Source organism: Mesoplodon mirus (genome assembly GCF_964341445.2).
Source record: "Mesoplodon mirus genome assembly, chromosome: 9".
NCBI lineage: Eukaryota > Metazoa > Chordata > Mammalia > Artiodactyla > Ziphiidae > Mesoplodon > Mesoplodon mirus.
Genome location: NC_138985.1, coordinates 53041014 through 53060139, shown reverse-complemented (window position 1 = coordinate 53060139; position 19126 = coordinate 53041014). Strand labels below are relative to the sequence as shown.

Here is a 19126-nt window from a genome sequence, read left to right as displayed (position 1 = left end):
TCTTTTTTTTCAGCAAAATATCCAACATTTTTACAAGGCTTGTTTTCCTGAAATAACATACATTAAATATCTCATCTAGGTAATAAATCTTTGTGTCAGCAGCTATCATAATCTCACCAGATTTCATATTGTTACATTTTCATGACATTCTAAGGTAGCAAAGTAAATCAACTGCTCAGACAAACGAGCAGTTCAAACTCCTTTGAAAAGTCTGTCAATATTGGTAGAGTGCCCACTGAATAAGAATTCTTCCCTCTGTGCCTTGGGAAGATACAAAGTGTTAAATGAGCAGTCTGCCCTTGGTAAGACTGCAACAGAATGAGGGAAAAAGGAAAAGCACAAATTAAAAATTAAACTAAAAAGACCCCTAAAATAGTAATAGCTCTGGATCAAATAATTACTCTGTACCAGACACACAAACATCTCACTTCACAAACATCTCACTTACTTCTTGTATCAGCCCTGTGGATTATAGTATTAGCATTCCTAATTTTGCAGATGAGGAATCTAAGGCCCAGAATGGTTAGCTATCTTGTTCATGGTCACATAGTGGCAGAGCCAGAATTTAAACTTGTGGCTCTCTAACTTTTGAGCCAGGTTTCTTTTCAGGCTGCTGTAATTAGTTATGAGAAGGCAAAAAATGCCAAAGTTATTGTCTTTTAATTCCAAATAGAGTGATTGGGGAAGGCTATATAGAGTCATGATCTGAAGTCATGAAAAAGAAAGTAACACAGATTAGGAAAGAGTCTTCAGGAGAACATTCTAGATTGGGAAAATGGTAGACTTGTAATCAGAATACAGCAGGCTACAAGTGTGGGGCAGTATACAGGAATAGTGAGCTGAGGTGACTGATGGAGGGAGATGTGTCCCCAAATTAAATGCATTACTAGGACTTGAAATCCTGCTTCTAATATTTAGTGCTGGGCACGTATAATGTGATTGACATACGCATATTGAGGTGATGGTGACTTGTGCTGAGCGCTGATGGGGGTTTATGCGGTGAAGACAACAAAGGGGGAAAGCAGACAGGGAGACAGAGTGGGCCTCTCTAGATGTTAACCTCAAATCATTCTCTAACACTTTCCTCACAGTAGTAAAGTAGTGTGAGTGTTGGGTGACTTCAGCCTCCTCTTTTCCATATCACACACCCCAAAACGTCAGGAAGCCCTCTTATGTCATTTCCCCTTCAAGGCAGCTCTGAATATAACGTTAATCTATAATTCTCTGTGTAAAAGTACCAGGGAAGGGAATTTAGCTAATATAATTTTTCCAAACCCTAAACTGTGGGATTAGGATTAATGGATTAAAAAAAAAAACAAACCCAAAAAACAAAAACCAAAGGACCAACATTGTTTCATAATCTCATGGAAAGGTTAGTTTAACAAAAATATTTACTTAGAAAATTTATAACTAAACATAATTAAGTAGAGTAGATTTTGATCCAGTTTATTTTATCAGATAGCAATAATTCAGAAGAATTATACCAGTGCATTACAGACGTGTAACTAGTAAAGAAAGTATATTTCTGTGCTTTACATTGCCTTTTAGCCACTCTGAATTCCTTGGCCTTTGGAGTTAAAATGAATACTGTTGAGATATACAGTCGACCCTTGAACAACATGGGTTTGAACTTTTCAGGTCCATGTATTTGCAGATTTTTTTCAGCAGTAGATATTATAGTACCACTCCACCTGTGGTTGGTTGAAACCATGGATGTGGAGGAACTGCAAATATGGAGGGCCGACTACAAGGTCTATGGGATTTTTTTTGGGTTTTTTGGCCACAGCACAGGGCATGTGGGATCTTAGTTCCCCAACCAGGGATCGAACCCGCACCCCCTGCAGTGGAAGCATGGAGTCTTAACCACCAAACCACCAGGGAAGTCCCTCTGCGGGGATATTTGACTACACTGAGGATCTGCCCCTAACCCTCATGGTATACAAGGATAACCTGTATTTGTGTTGTAGGCTGATGAATGGTGAACTGTAACTGATGAAGAAAAGAGGATGGATATTCAGCTAGTATGCACCAGTGTTAAACTATTTAAATACTTATGTATTAATTGGTAAATAGCCACTGTCCTGAGCAATTAGAGTGTCCCCCATACTTCTCTCTGCTATTCTGGGCACTCTGGTCACTCTAGCCTCTGGCCCTTCCCCCCAGGACAATTCCTTCCCCTCCCTAAAGTCCAGCACCTAAAGAGTTGATTAGCACAGAAGGAAGGCTCCAGGACACTGTCAGGTGCCCCAGCACTCATCCTGGTGTTGATACTGTTGTTAATGATTTAACATGTCAAGGTAATTGGTTGAACGTGATAGGAAAGGTAGCCATTGCTTCTCTTACTCAAGTTTTCTTATTCTTACATCTTTCTCCCTATATTTCTCCTCCATTCATAGGCTCCCCAAGGGAGCATAAAAGTACGACTTTGGAAATGATACATCCTTTCTCTTGAATTAAGGATGCCTCCAGGTATACTCATTTCCTATCTTCTTGCCCTATTTTATGCTACCACTTGTGAATACGATTGAATAATGGCAAACATTTTGCTTTTTACAACATTTATGTCTAGTTTAAATGGATTTGAGAATAATGGATTCTAGATTTCCCTAATAAATGTTAAACTATAAAATTAAAAACTGGATCAAGTGTGTATGTATATGTGTGTGTGTGTACAGACACAAAAAAAACCCCATATTGATGTTTGTGTGTACTTACACACACACACATATATAAACATATTCAGGGTTTATTTAAAAAGTCAAAACTCGTAATACTTAATAATATATTAATGTATTCCTGGCACGATAATTCTTTACGTGCTTATAACATTTCTTATAATGCGACAGTGTTATTCCTTTGCATTTCTTCTTGAAGCGCATTTGCCTTCTCTCAAAACAGAGTATTTATGTAGTCATATTCAATGTGAAAAGGGGATCTTTCTTTGCACATATTATATGTAAAGCAGGCATGAACTCAGCTTTTGATTAAAACGTAGTTGTGTGACCTTCTAGCTCAGCTTTAATTGCATTTAAAATTCCTTTCTGCACCTGTACTGAAGATTGCAAACCAATATTAATAAAGTAGGCTTAGAGCAGTGCAGCACCTAAGCAATAGGTTCTTGACAAAAGTTATTTACCTAACTAGAGTTTCATTTCAAAGTTAACATGTTTCCGTGCTACTTGAATAAAGCACTCATCTGAAAACTCTGTTAGACACTTTAACCCAATTTAATTTATTCCCTGAAAGTTTAATACCCTGCTGACAAGAGTAGTTACAAATTTTCCAGAGTCACAATCCACTGAAGTGAAAAATGTTTAATGACATCATAGGTACTGAGCTTCAAGAGTTTAGTTAAAAATCTTCAAAATGTAAAACAGGGGGCAAGAGTTAATAGGATATTTTATATAGTTATATTTCAATCCTATTACAAATCTTTCTAAAGTCCCTTACATCTCTACCATTAAAGCTATGCGAAATGAGTTACTTAGACATCTCCAGGGAGCATGGAAGGAAAAAAAATACACAAATTTTAAACCATAAAAGCAAATCTCTTCTGAGCTTTGACATTTAAGTGGCCCATTCAGTCATTTTACATTTTATAAAACACTCTTTGTAATCACAGTGACCAAACAAAGCAAATATTAGGTGCCAACCATCTACAGTGTTCTGTGCAACTATACAAGAAAGCAGCCCAAAAGTGCACAACATGGAACGCTTTGGCACCCATATAACAAACCCCGACTTGGTTTTTATACAGTTAGAAGTCTATTTATCGGTTATTAAAATATTTTTGGTCTGACTGCCAGAGAGTGAGGATAAAAACAGGGGAGGAGAGAAAGTAAATCTGAATTGACTTTGTTTTTGGCACAGTAGATAGCATTTTGGTTCTCTTTATAGTTTCCTAAAAATCTAATTATTCATTTGGCAGTTGTACCTCTATAGCGCAACTGGATAGTTGTTTTAAAATATGCAAAGCACAGATTTCAGATTTAATAGGAGATAATGACCGCTTTATAGCCTGTCAGGTCATGGCCTATTTGGCCTAGTTACAGAGATATTGCTTCATGGTTCAGTGCTTGAGAGCTGATGATGGCTCCAAGCGAACAAAGGTGTCGTTGACATAATAGAAAGTAAGGGTTTCTCTGGAACTCTAATGGGATGCTCTGTAAAGAATACATCAAAAATGTCATGAATTAGATAGTACAACTCTGATGGGGGCATTGGGTGGTATTTCTCTATACTGTATCATTAAAAAGAAAGAAAGGAAGGAAGACAAAGAAAGAAAGAAAAAAGAGAAAAGAAGGAAGGGAGGAAGGAAGGAAGGAAGGAAGGAGAAGAAAATTTTAAAAATCTACAGTTTAAATCAAGTGTCTTTGTAAAGTCATAATTTCACTTTCTAAAACTAGGATCATTAGTGAAAATCATGTTGCGCTTGGAGTATTACCACTTCAAAGGAATAACAGTGCACTGGTTGCCAGAATGACTTGGAATGTCACCATTTAGTCAGTTCCCATGGACAAGGGCATCTGCCTTAAGAGCTGGGATGAGAGCCTGTGGGCTGGCTCCAGAGCCCCTGCTTTTACCACTACACCAAGATACCTAAAATGTACAGTTTTTTCTACATGACTTTAAATTATGGAAATTAGACTCTTCTATACAAAATAACCACACAGATCAATGTAACCATCTTGATGAGTTTAAAAAAAACCAAATTAGAGCAAGTATTATTAACAACTACCATTTATTGAGAAGAAATATTCACATACATTGTTTCTAATTCTCAAAATAATGCTGGGGCAAGGTATTCATATCAAATATAATGAGAAAATTGAGGTTTAAGAGATTATGGCTTTGAAATTAACTGAGTGTCTGTATACCTGAGTACCTGGTGGGTAATGAACAGTGATATGCTAGTCAGCTCTTTTGGAAGAATGATGATTCAAGTTATACTTGAAGTTCTACATACAGGGTTGAAGCATGAGGATACCTCTACTTGGTCAAGGTCAATTGGCTCATGCCCATTCAAGGAACTGAATGACCATGTATACTCTTGTTAAATAGCAATAGATAGTACATTGTGGTATCAGCAGAGCAATCTGGTGTTTTTGACACAGAATCTGAATGTTGCTTCTTGGATGTGTGATTCAAAGGAAGTCTCTTTGCCAGTGGGTCTTAGTTTCCTCCAACCTATCATTGGAGTATTGGTATCAACATCCCAGGGAGGTTGTCAGAGTTCAATCTACTCATATAACATACTAATTTTAGATGGGAAAATAAACACTATGCAAATATTACTTTAAAAATCCTTCTGACTTAAAAGAATGTCAGCCTCAGATTGATTAGTTAATCCAGGAAACAGGTTTTTTTTTTTAAACTTTAGCTTCATTTAAACAAAATGTGAAATGAAAAAGCCATAAAATGACAAAATTAAATGAGTTTATTATCAAAAACAGTAAAATAATTATACATAATGCAAATTAATTATCTGTAAAATTATATTAAATAGTCTAAATGACTTGCAAGGCTATGATTTAGCATAGTACAATAATATTATTCTCTCTACAACTACTCAAAGCATTGCTTCCTTCACTGTCAAATCCAGGAACACCCTTTTCCCATTATCGTCTTTGTCAGTTGAAGCTCTAGAACTTTATTATAAAGTGATTTGCAGCACACAAACCCAAACTGAGGAACATTTCACAAATTAAGTAGCCTATAATGTTTACATTTTACAAAAATGTAAAGGACAGGAAACAGAAAGGCTACTGAAGGGCCATAAGAACTAAATGCAATGCATGACACTGGATTGGACCAGAAAAATTAGTAAATGTAAAGGGTATTGTTGGGACAATTTGATATTGACTATAGATTAAATTATAATAAAGTATCAAGGTTAATTTTTTTGATAGCTGTATTATGCATGTATAAGAAAATGTAATATTTCTTAGGAATTACTTTAGAACTTCTTTAAGAGTAAATTGGCATGCTGTCTCCAACTTACTCTGAAAATGGCCTAGACTCACACAAATATATATAACACACACGTGTACATATAAACATGTACATATATACATGTACATATAAATATACATGTGTATATGAATGAAAGAGAAAGCAATAAAACAACGTGTAATCAAATGGAATTAATTGGTGAATCTGGGTAAAGAGTGTATGTAAGTTTTTTGCAACTTTCTGTAAGTTGGAAATTATATCGAAATTTTAAAATTACAAAACTACATAAACATAAATACTATTTTCTGTGCAGATTCCAACTAAGATAGATCATGCTTGCAGTCTGTCTAAAGAACCAAGATTACTTAGTAAAAGATGATTTCACTTGTAAATACATTTCTTGACTGTTTAAACCAGCCTCCACTTTGAGAAAAAAACATATATCTCACACCTTCCTTTAACATTATGTCAAACTATGAAATAAATATTCTGACTAGAAGCAAATCAATGATACACTTGGAATAAGCTTTTTAATACAGTACACATTCCAACACCCCCACTACCAATTCTGTTATAATCCTCAGTATATATTACAGCTCACGTTACCCTGGCTTTACTTTAGTAATCTCTTTTGGGAATCACTGACTTTCAAGGCTCATAACAGGAGGGCAGCTCCAAAATAGTAGGACCTTATCTATAAGAGAGTCTAAAGTACTGATGTAGGTTATCTAGAATGAGCAGACATACAGATTTAGATTGAGTACAATAACTTCCCTGAGGTTAATTTTTGAAAATTAAAAAAAATCAGGGTTATTTAACAAATGCTTGCTGATGGACTTACAGAAGAGAGAATCTGACAAACTTTTGCTTTAACTTTGCTTTTTTTTAAAAAAATAAGTCTTCTGAAAATAAGAACTAACAAATTTTTTGGAAACAAATATAAAGCACTTTCTCTTTTAGAGACTAAAGGATAACTCCCTCTGTGTTACCATTTGCTTAACTGAAAACCTATGACAACTGTTTGCTCACTTTGATTCTCTCTCCCCTCAGAGCAGTCACTGTTCAGACTTAAGTCTCAGGAGGTCTGAGTGTAGGTTTGTGCACATAGTCAATCCAGGAGACTCCAAGCTGTAATTGAGATGCACTCACTGGGTTAGTGCCTCTTTGTTTCAGGGTTAGCAAATGATGGCAAATTTCCACAGTATCCCCTCCTTCCACAAAATTAAGAGCAAAGATAAGCCAGTTCCTTATTTTGAAGTTGACACCCTGATTTCCAGTTCAGTAAACTCTGGAGGAGACATAAGGTACCAGCTCTTATGGAAGCTTTGGATCTCAAGAAGAGTGGACTGAATACTAGGAAACCTTCACTATAGTTTTAACTCTGTCTCTTAGCACTGTGGGAACTTTAGGTGAGTTACTTCAGCTCTATAGGACTCAGCTTCCTAAGTCATGAAATTATTTTCAAGGTCCCTTTTAGCTTCAGATGTTTTGTGATTCTAACTCTCAACAATCATGGGTTTTACTGATATAGACAAAAAGCAGAAATGTCACAGTTGTACTGTATTTATACTCTGTCAACTCTAGAGTAAAGCCAAACATGCCTGTATGACTCATATTTTTTAATAACAATTTAATTTGTACTGTTAATGAACTTTTTATAGCTCCATTTGAGCCTTTGCAAACACATCCATAAAACTGGTTGTATTGCTTCAAGTTTATAAAACCCCACTGCATTTTCCAAGAAAGTGGGCATTTATGCAAAGAAATAGCCTAACACATGCCTAACTGCCTATTTCAAAGCAATTATTATTTGTCAATACAGTATCCACTTGAATAGTGCAAAGACAATGCCCCCAGAAAGTCTGGCAGATTCTTGTTGAAGGAACCTCTGCTCTTAGAATCCCATCAGCATTTTATTTCATTTCTGTCTTACCATCAAATTTCTGGAAATTCAAGAGAGAAAATCCAGAAGATGGGATTCCTAACTTTCCTGCCATCCAAGAGACCACACTCATTGTTTCATTAAGCTTTTCTGATATTTGTAAAGCCTCCAAAATACAGTTATGTTCATATAGGCATTTTTGCTCTTATTCACTTTTCACTTTGATTTAAATAATACTCACATTTATTTGGAGACTTTTGATGTAACATTCCTGTCTAGTTATAATGACCTATAGCATCAACTCACTTGTATTTTCTTAGAAAACTATCACCTTTTCTCTTGCACCACTGTGGATGTCTACAGAATTACACAAATTCTCCATGAAGGCTTACAATATAAACAGTTTTATTTATGCCGGAAAATGAGCTGTTTATCTGCTTATGGGGCAAGCTTATCTGTGAAGGAATATCACTAGGTGTAGGTAGGCACTCCATTCAAGCATGCATTTATTCATTCAGCTGATATTTATAGAGCACCTACTTGGAACCTGGCATTTTATAAAGTGTAGTAATAGTGACTAAGGTATTGAATGACCACTCCCACCCCCATGGAGATGACAGTTCAGAGAAAGAAGATTAATAGATAGATAGATAGATAGATAGATGATAGGTAGATAAGGAGATAGGTATAAATATAGATAATAGTATTACTTTTATGAACAAAAATAGCACAAGGTGCTCTGAGAGGATCAACCATTCCTGTAGAAATGAACTTTAGGTTGGGCTAGAGGGTGAGTGGGAGTTAGCTAAGCAAATGGGAGTGGGTAGAAAGGATTCCAGGATGGAGAAGCAGCCCATGCAAAGGTCCTGAAGTTGGAAGAAAGAGAACACATAAAAAAGTCTGATGTGATCGAACTCTGAGGCCAAAGGGAAGAGTAGCCAAAATGCAGCTAGAGGTGTAGAAATACATTGCATTGACCTAGACCCTGAACATACCCTCTGTGAGGAATCGAAGCCTCACAACTGCTTCTTTAGTAGGTGATGGCTTCTGTAGTAGTTTCTTGAGCAACAGTGACCTTCCTGGTCTCTGCAGCTCATAGAAGAGGTAGCTTCCAGGGGCTGCAACAGTCAGCAGGTACCACAAAGGTTCCTGGGCCATCTTCTTTTTTCAAAGAGCTCTGGGGCCTCTAGTGACACAATTCCATCTGGAGACAGCTGTCAGATGTCCTAGCTGTGCCCTCTAGTGGCAGGTGGAGTGTTACCCAGCTCTTTTGAAAAGGGTCAACTCCCACTCAGAGTTTGGAAATATGAGTGTGGGGACATACGGGGGTGGGGGGTCGGGGAGGAGAGGAAATTCTACTCTAACAGCCAGTCTTTCTTTCAATTCTCCTATGATTCCTTCTATCCACAGTGTTCACAGCAGTTCACATTAATGCTGTGATAAGTCATTTTAAAGTACATTAAAGGTCAAGGGAATCTCAGAGCTCTGCTGGCACACACACTTCCATCCATCCATCCTTTCTATTGTGACTACTCTTACATCATCCTCAGTCTCTTTGGGTTCTGTTTGCTCTATCTCTTCATGACCCATCTCTTCTCCTGTAACATAATCTGGGTGAATATCTTTCTTTGATTTAGTGAAACGGTCCACTTAATTCCCTTGGTAACAGAAAGAGCCAAGTACTTTTCTTTTTGGAATCTAGGCATACCACTCAGTTTTACATCTGATTAACTTAAAACCACAGCACCTAAATCCAGAGGTCATCTTTTTCCTTGTTGATGAGATCTCTCTGCCTAAGCATCCTTTTCCCTCAGCACTTGGCTTTTTGATATGAGATTCCACATGCCATGCTTTAAGAAACTGGGAACAGGGAAAAAGTGTAGAGCCAAGACTGAAGTGAAATGTAGCCCAGACTCATGGTGTATCTGGTTCCAAAACTGGCAATAATTGGGTAAGAGATTTGTGTTTCCGGAGTGCTAAGAATCTTACATGGAAGAAACAAATATCAAAGAATGGATGCTAATCTTATCAGAGGGACTGTAGAAAAGAACAGGTTGGTTTAAGAGCTTTCAAGGGAATTGTTTTCTCATGGACATAGTGACCTTTGAAGTTCCTTCAGTGCATGAGTTGTGTCTTCCCTGAGCTATGCCTTAGAGCCATAGTGGGGCCTGGTGCTCTAGGCTGGATATGCTTTACCACATCTTGCTCTGGTCAAGGCATGATCCAAAGATATATATTTACTCAATGTCAAAAGGTTTTACCTAACTAAAACTCCAGCATCACCATCCTTTGATAAAAGGGTGAGGGGTCGATTCTCTTTGTTGGTTTTGTCTGCTCACAGGACATTGGATTTGTTCCACTTCAGGAAGCTGGAGATTCCCAGTTTACAGTACTTTTACGGGAGTGTGGAGGGACCGTATTTCCAGAATCTGCATACCCTTTTGTATTTCTGGGTTGATCGTCTGCCTTGTTGTCCGCTCTGTACCTGTGAAGCTCTGATCAGTGTCCACGCCTTCTAGCCTGATAAGAAAGGAGTCCTAGAAGAATTTTTGAATGAATCCAGTATCTAAATGGTACAGGGATGATATTCCACTGCAACTAGTCTCTATCACTTTCTTTATATAATGACTTCTTCCTCTGTCTTTTGGAAGGTTTTCAGATCAACCTCTGGAAAATCAAAGGGTGTTAAGTAGGCATATTGTCTCAAAAATATCAAAGTTATTATCTCCTGAGGAATTTGAGTTCTATTGGATAAAGTGAACTCAGTATGTTCTGTTATACCATCGCTGTATATGAGAACATATGTATGTATAGGTTGCTGGAAATAGGATTGGAAAGTGAGTCAGTCCTTCCTCATTTGGTCCATTCTAGGTAAGTGTGTACTTTGTTGGACTTTAAGAAGTTATAAACTTTCAAAAGCCTTCATGTACATGCCTTATTATGGACAATCACTCATATTGGCCTCCAGTTCAGATAGAAAGACCCTGGATCTAACCCAGCTATTCCTACATAGGCAATATTTGTCTTTTCCTTAAAGACAGCTAGATTTACTGACAAATTAAAATCTCTTTATGCATAATGAAAAAATAATGCTGAAGTGGCTTTGTTTCAGCCAAGAAATAGTTTTTCAACATGTTATTTTAAGTGTTTTGTTCATTATTATAACCAAGTACCCAGGAGTCCTCACATGAGATATTCCTTATACATTTTAAATGGAAGTAATGTAAAATACTAAAAAAAGAGGCAACTTTTGCAATGCAAATCTGGGTAAGGTAATCTGTAATTGTGTTTTGAGAGAATGGGTTAAGTGGGACTATGTAGAATATAATTTTTAATTTCTCACCAATGTTAATGTGTCTATATATCAAAACTTATATGTATATCTATATGTTTATAAAGTGAGCATGAGGGAAGGGACAATATTTTTGTAAGATGAAAAATTCTGTTTCTCAGTAGCAGAAACAGTAGTTCATGGCTCTTCACAAGGCATGCTTTTTCTCCTGCAGTTAAAGAACCAAAAACATTTTCAAGATAATTTTCATGAGAGGACCTACAGGAGGAAGAATCAAAGGGAAAACTAACTGTATAGTTATACAAACTTGTGAGGTGCTCAATTACCTATGACTCAGAACCAACCTCCAATACAATAATGTAGGGAATAGTTGGTGCCCTATGTTGGAAGTGAGCCATCCTGCATGGGATCATGAGAACTCATGGAGTAACATACTAAAATTCTTAGCCATTTCTTCAAGTGATGGAAACATACCATGTTTCTAGTTTTTAAGGATGGCATGGAATGTGCAGGCTGATCAGAATGTCTTCTTTTAAAGTTGTTATGTTAGAGATAAATTATTGCCAATATTTGCCAATACTAAATTGTAATGTACATAATCAGGGTGGTCTCCTACCACCACCTACTACTAAAGATGACCACAGAGTTGTTACAATTATGCTAATTTCCATCTCAGTTTGTTTGGACCGTTTGAGCAGTTGTAATGTCTCCAGTCAGAAGATGGGGATAGAATAGCAGTGTGCCTTCTGAAAACCTTGTTTTCCTTTTCTTCGGGGCTTCATAACCTAGCTAAGCATGATAGCTCTCAGGTGTTGAACTCATACTACTTTCCATACTTTTATTTGTGCCACATATAAAAGCTTTTATTTTATCTTCACAAAAACACAGTGAGTAAGGTGTCATCTCTATTTTCTAGTTGGAAAACAATATGGCTCTAAGGGGTCACTGGTGATAAAGTAGCAGATTTTGGATTTAGCCCTGTGATCTCTGACTGCAAACCCCATTTTCTTAGTTTCTATGCAATACAGCCTCCAGCAACTACTAGGTTAAGGGAGAGGCATGAGTTCCTTTTCTGCTTTTCTATTGTTAAGGCAGCACTGCTACTCCTGGAGCACTGCTTTGTAGCAGAAGGAAATGATGTATTTTTGATGTATTAAAATACTAACCCATTTCCTCTGGCTTATCACATATAATACAGGAACTCCAAGTATTGTCAATGAAGTGTATGCTCTAAACTTGTAGGAGAGAAACCTCTATGGGCCACATGTCCCACCAAAATCTTGGTTGTGGCTAAAGAATCAATGAAACTTCACTATTGAAATAGATGTAAATAAGAATATAAACCATATATGTAATTTATTGAGTACTTACTCTATGCGAGGTACTCTCTCCCCCAAGTTACAAAATGGCATAATACAGAAAGAACATCCCTCAAAGAGGTTATAGTCCTCTTGGTGGAACTCTATGAAAAAGAGTCTAACGTGTCTGTAAATATCTGTATGCTTTCCCTTAAACTAGTTAAGAAAGGGTCTGGAGAAAGCATGAGCACATGTAGCCCACCTTGCGGGATTTCACAATACCTGAAATAGAAAAAAATCCTACATTTTTTGGAGAGAGAAAAAAATAAAACACAACAAAGTGAGTTAAGAGATGAATGACTATTCTGCCCAGTGTAAGCCTATGGCCAGTAAAGACATTTTAAAGCATAGGACAACTCAGATAGTTTATCTCTTTTGAACTCTTTTTAAAAGAATCACACAAATCTATACAACCATAGAAACGAAAATCCAGCTCAAGAGAGCAGGGAGTAAGTTATCTGAAGCAACAGTGAACAGAAAAACCAATGGAATCAAGACTAAAAAAATAAGTCTAGGTAACCTGGCTGTGAAACAATGTAATAATTAAGGATCTATCACAAAAGGTATCCCCAAAATAGAGGTATGATACATTCATATTCTAAAATTCTATTTCCCATTTAATAAAGATGATATACCTGGATGTACTAAGAGGTATGCATCTCCAAGATATTTTGTTGACTGGAAAAATACAAAATGCAAATCATAAAATATGACACTATTTATGTAAAATATTTATACATGAAAAAATAGTGAAAATATTTTAAAACAATATACATCAAAAATTTGAGGTTTTACCTTTGGAGAGAGAGGTGGGATTGTAAGGGAACAGGGGTTGATGATGAAGATAGGCTTTTAATTTTTAATTTAATTTCATAAATCCTATAATGTTTAAATGTTTTGATAAACATATATTAATGTACAATTGCATGATTAAAATGATTTTAAAAATAAAGGAAATACCCTGTGGAGTAGCTAAGCAGTACCTCTTTCATTTACCAGCAGTGATCTTGGACAAGTCTTTTTTGAGCTTCCATATCTCTGCCTGTAAGCTGAAAATAACAATATTGATCTTAAAGTCTGTGTGAGTGAGTGAATGAGTGAGTGTGTGTGTGTGGTTTAAATGAAATGCAATGCCATATGTAAAATGCTAATTACAATGTCTGGAATATAGTATGCCCTTAACCAATAGCAGTTAATAGTAGCAACATATAGTCAACCTAGGAAATCATAAAACTGCCAAAATGAAGTTGTAATCACAGAGCAAGGCCATTTTGTTGATTAGTTATTCACTGATGAGAGATATTGCTTAAGCATCAGGTTATCTAAAATTTTTGTTTGGCTTAAATACTCATACAGTTGATGAAATAAATACATGATTTTCAAAGTAATCTTGAGATAATTTATATTGAACAGTAATAGATCAACAGTAAATGTGTGGTTTGGTAGAAATCAAAAGTCATCTTATTGCTCTTTTGTAAAAAGAGACACAAACATCTGGAGGCACCTCTAGTTGGAGATGTACATGTAAAAGAGTGAAATGTTTGTATAAAATCTCATAAGGCCAGGAGCATAGTTGAGGTGGCAGTGAAGTTTATTTTTCCAAAGTGATGCCTTTCAACAATATTTTAAAAGATAATATATTGACATTATGATTGTAAGCCTGCAATGAAAGGATGTTAGAGAAAGCAATGAGAAAGCATGGCCCTGAAGTATATAAAGGAGGAGCTAGATCAAGGCATTGCAACTTCTTATATGCTTACACTCCCACCTGTCAATAGTAGTCTTTTCTCCCCAGCTCCACACACAGGTCCTGCCCCAGACATGCTCCCTTCATGTTAGATCCTAGCTCTGTCTTTGTTTACAGTTGAAGAAAATGACCCTTCTCTTTGCACCTGTATTTGAATGTTCTCAAAAGAAATATATGCTTTAAAATGCATATGCTTAATCATGTTGAGTCTTTATGATTCTCATTGTTTCTAAAACAGTTAGGCAAATCATAATTTGTGGAAATGGTATCACTGGACTAGTGGGTCAACTCCTTTGGAGTGGGCGGGCATTGACCACTTTTGCCTTGGAAAATTATATTCAGTTAGGAAGTATTTTTGGTGTTTTCACTGTTATAGGAAAAATTACTCTTTGTAGAAAAGAAGGTTCACGATGCTTTGCCTTTTTGGAATTTAGTTAATTAGCAATTGTCAGATTTTTCTTTTGGTCTCATTTTATGTATTAGTCTTTGCCACCTCTGTTATCATTTGATATACTGATGTGAAAGGATCTTTAGGTGACTTTTAAAAAGAAACTCTTATTATGTTTGTAAAATCAATGGTACAGGGTGTTCTCAGTATAAGGTTTTTTTTTTTTAAATGGTGTTGTTTATTCAGTAAGGCTCAAAATCTATTTCAATTTTATGTGTACATTTATGTGTTGCAAAAATGAAAATTCTTAAGATGTAAGCAATATAATAGAGTGAGAAAGCCAAGGATTCCTGATTGCATCTGGGAGTAGATGCATTAAGCTTGCTGCTGTTCTTTCTCATCTTACATCATCTCTTTACCACTATGGAAACTTGCTTCAAGAAGGTCCTTAGTAGTGAATTCAAAAATCAGGAGGCTTCTTTTCAAGTGTTTATACTTTTTTTTTTAACTTGTTACTTTTGTATTCCTTACAGATGCGAACAAACTCATTAATTCGCAACTTTTTCATGCTCCTGCTTGGCCAGTGAATCATCAAGTTGAGTTAATCCTACCTCTAAAATATCTTTTATATCCATTTTTCTTTCTCTTTTTCTCTGCCACTGCCTTGGTTCAAGCTCATTTACTTTCTCAAATGAAGTACTGCAATTTGTTGTTTAACTAATTATTCCCTCAAGTTCTCTCCCTACCAATCCACCTTTCAATGTCCAAGCGGTGATTCTTCTACAGCCAGGATGACCTACTTAAAAGCAAAACATGCCGAAATTTAGGGATTCCCCATTATATATAATAATAATTTTAAATGCCTTCACAAATTGACCCTAGAACCTTCACAATTTGACTCTAGCCTACCTTCTTCAGGTTCTACTGACTTCTTGCAACCTCTTCTCTTTATTCTCCCAGTCAATTCTCCCTAATGTTCAGAGGTAGGGAACAATTTTCCATTCTTACGTTTGACATGTTCCTTCTCAACTTTTTACTTTTACATAGTATTTTCCTTATACTTAGGAGAACTTCTCTGGCCTATTCACTATCTGTTGAAGTTCTAGACCTCTTTTTTATCTCCCAGATCTGAGTATCATCTCCTCTGTTACATCTTCTCTACCTTTTAACTTTGACTGTGACTCCAAGAATATTGTACATAGTGTTGGTTACATCACACTGCTATTTGCTTAACTGATTTCACTATTAGATTTTGAACATCTTGAGGGCAAGAACCATGTCTCATTTACCTTTGTATTACTATTATTTTACTGAATATTAGCAGGATCTTACTATATAGTTATTGAATTAATAAGACAAAATGAATCAGTGTTGTGTATACTGAACAGATCTGGGGACTTTCCTAAGGACCCTCCCTGATTTTTCATGACTGATATTCTCTTTTAGACATTGCCCTGAAAGGGAAGGGAAGAGAGAATAAGAATATTCAAGGCAGTGTTGATGACTACAACCTGCTTTGATTCTGTACCCAAACTGAGATATTCCAGAGAGGTTTCTTGACTGTCTGCACCACTGGAAGCTGTTCACATCACACCATTGAAGGCTAATAAATTCATTGCATTTGATAGTTGAACAGTTTAGTAGATGAACTTATGCTCATGTCTTATTAACCTGAGTTTTACTATCTACTCAACTTGTTATGTTTTTAGATTGTCACAGAAGCACTTTCAAAAGTATATTTTTTAATTGTTTGCTTTAGGTTTTTGGTTATATAAAAGGGAGATTTTCTTATAAAGATACCCTTTGCTCTCAAATTCTACTGTAAGTTATTCATTTACATAAAATATAACCCTTGGGGCTTCCCTGGTGGTGCAGTGGTTGAGAGTCCGCCTGCTGATGCAGGGGACACGGGTTCGTGCCCCGGTCTGGGAAGATCCCACATGCCACGGAGCGGCTGGGCCCGTGAGCCATGGCTGCTGAGCCTGCGTGTCCGGAGCCTGTGCTCCGCAACGGGAGAGGCCACAACAGTGAGAGGCCCGCATAAAAAAAAAAAAAAACATAAAATATAACCCAGTGGAATTCAGAGATAAAATGTTTGAGGATGATAATAGTTAGAAATACTAATGTTGAACACTCATCATGTCCAGGTGACTGTCCATTAGTGCTTTAAATGGAGTGTCCTATTTAATTCTCAAAACAGCCATGTGAGGGAAAGTGGCATCATTCTCCTACTCTGTAGAAGAGAAAAACATAAGTGTAAACAAGTTAAGCAACTTGCCCACACTATACAGCTCTGAAGGATCACAGCCTGGATTGGAATTCAGGGTGTCAGACTCCAGAGTCATAATCACTATAGCTGTGGAGAGTATAATTTAGAAGTAAATTTCTATTCTACCTGAAAATCAGAGGTTGTTCTGCTATCAGAATCTTGGCATCCTCTTCAATAGGTTGGTTCTTTCTCCTTGAAATCTGACACTTCCCTTTTTTTTTACTCCCTATATGCTGCTGGTAAATGCACTCTAAATCCCTTTTCACTTCTTCTTTGGGACAATTTCATTACTGCTTCATGAGCCAGTGCACCATGATGCATCTCATTACAGCCCCTCTCCTTGATCAACTGTGTTGATGATGAGAAACAAGTACCAAGCCATTACCAAATGCATGCTTCTATTTATTCTTTTTGCCACCTGAAGAATGGGAAACTATCTATGTAATTCTAGAGACTAGGATATGTGTTCATTTCTTTTATACTAAAGATAAATATAGAGGCTGCAATAAGAACAATGCCTATAGAATTAGGCAAGTACAGATTTGGATGTTTGACCAATTGATTAAATTACATTGAAACAAAACAAACAAAGACAAAAATAAACTCTAAAATCAAAAGATCTGCACTACTCTTATCAGTTAATGTTTGTCTTCCTAGATCGCATTTTAAATCCCTTAATGGAAAAAATTGTCTTATACAGTATGTTTCTTGCTAATAATGGGTGATCATAAACATGTTATTTTGTTTTGACCAGATTAAATATACTACAGCCTCCTTGCCAAACTAACTTTCCTTATGTGACTGTGGCATGGACTCCCAAAAGCCTATAGTACGTCAGTCGACATATTTCTGAGAATCATACTATTATAAAGCTTATGGTGATCTTGAAGTAAAAAAGTAACATAATCATTTGTAAAATTTTATTTTAAGAGTGTCTGGATTTTGGTGCTGAGAAGTAATTACTTTAGTGTGATTTATGTTTGAATTTAATTTGCTTTATTCATGTTAGGTGGCCTTTTTCTCATCAAATGTTTTTATATAATCTTTCTGTCATGTTTAGTGGCTTTTATCCACCTACACCCCCTCTCTCCCATCATTGTATGAAACAGAAGTGGTACTTTATCACAGCCTAATAAATATTGGCTAGGTGCTGAAGGTACTTTAATTCCCAGCCTCTGAGAAAGGGCTTGGATCTTTGTGTTGGGTGTTCTCAGATACAGAGATGTAAACGCCATTTTTCTGTTCCATTTGCAGGTCACATGTGCCAATTTAACAAACGGTGGAAAGTCAGAACTTCTAAAATCAGGAAGCAGCAAATCCACACTAAAGCATATATGGACAGAAAGCAGCAAAGACTTGTCTATCAGCCGACTCCTGTCACAGACTTTTCGTGGCAAAGAAAATGATACAGATTTAGACCTGCGATATGACACCCCAGAACCTTATTCTGAGCAAGACCTCTGGGACTGGCTGAGGAACTCCACAGACCTTCAAGAGCCTCGGCCCAGGGCCAAGCGAAGGCCCATTGTTAAGACGGGCAAGTTTAAGAAAATGTTTGGATGGGGTGATTTTCATTCCAACATCAAAACAGTGAAGCTAAACCTATTGATAACTGGGAAAATTGTAGATCATGGCAATGGGACATTTAGTGTTTATTTCAGGCATAATTCCACTGGTCAAGGGAATGTATCTGTCAGCTTGGTGCCCCCTACGAAAATAGTGGAATTCGACTTGGCACAGCAAACCGTGATTGATGCCAAAGATTCCAAGTCCTTTAATTGTCGCATTGAATATGAAAAGGTTGACAAGGCTACCAAGAACACACTCTGCAACTATGACCCTTCAAAAACCTGTTACCAGGAGCAGACCCAAAGTCATGTGTCCTGGCTCTGCTCCAAGCCCTTTAAGGTGATCTGTATTTACATTTCCTTTTATAGTACAGATTATAAACTCGTACAGAAAGTGTGCCCCGACTACAACTACCACAGCGACACACCTTACTTCCCCTCTGGATGAGGATGAATGTAGGGGTGAGACTGAAGCCTGAGGAATTCAAGGTCACATGACAGGGCTGTTACCTCAAGAAGAAGTTCCCATCTGTTGCCTGGAATGTGTCTACACTGCTGCTCTCGTCAACTGGCTGCAAATACGCTCGTGGAAAACAATCTGATGTAATTTCTGCCCAGTCAGCTTCATCTCTCAGTATATTTGTAAATCACCACAGATTCTAAAGCCACA

General features: G+C 36.8%; 1 protein-coding gene across 1 annotated transcript in view; it reads left to right on the top strand.

The window, feature by feature from the left end:
• Positions 1 to 18904, top strand: part of NXPH1 (neurexophilin 1) — a gene marked incomplete at both ends in the record, with an annotated part of 288762 nt that extends 269858 nt beyond the window's left edge. Inside the window, one exon of the mRNA XM_082632061.1 lies at positions 18143 to 18904. Coding sequence (XP_082488187.1) covers positions 18143 to 18904 — 762 coding nt within the window. The remainder of the gene's footprint in view (positions 1 to 18142) is intronic.
• Between the last annotated feature and the right edge of the window lie 222 nt (positions 18905 to 19126).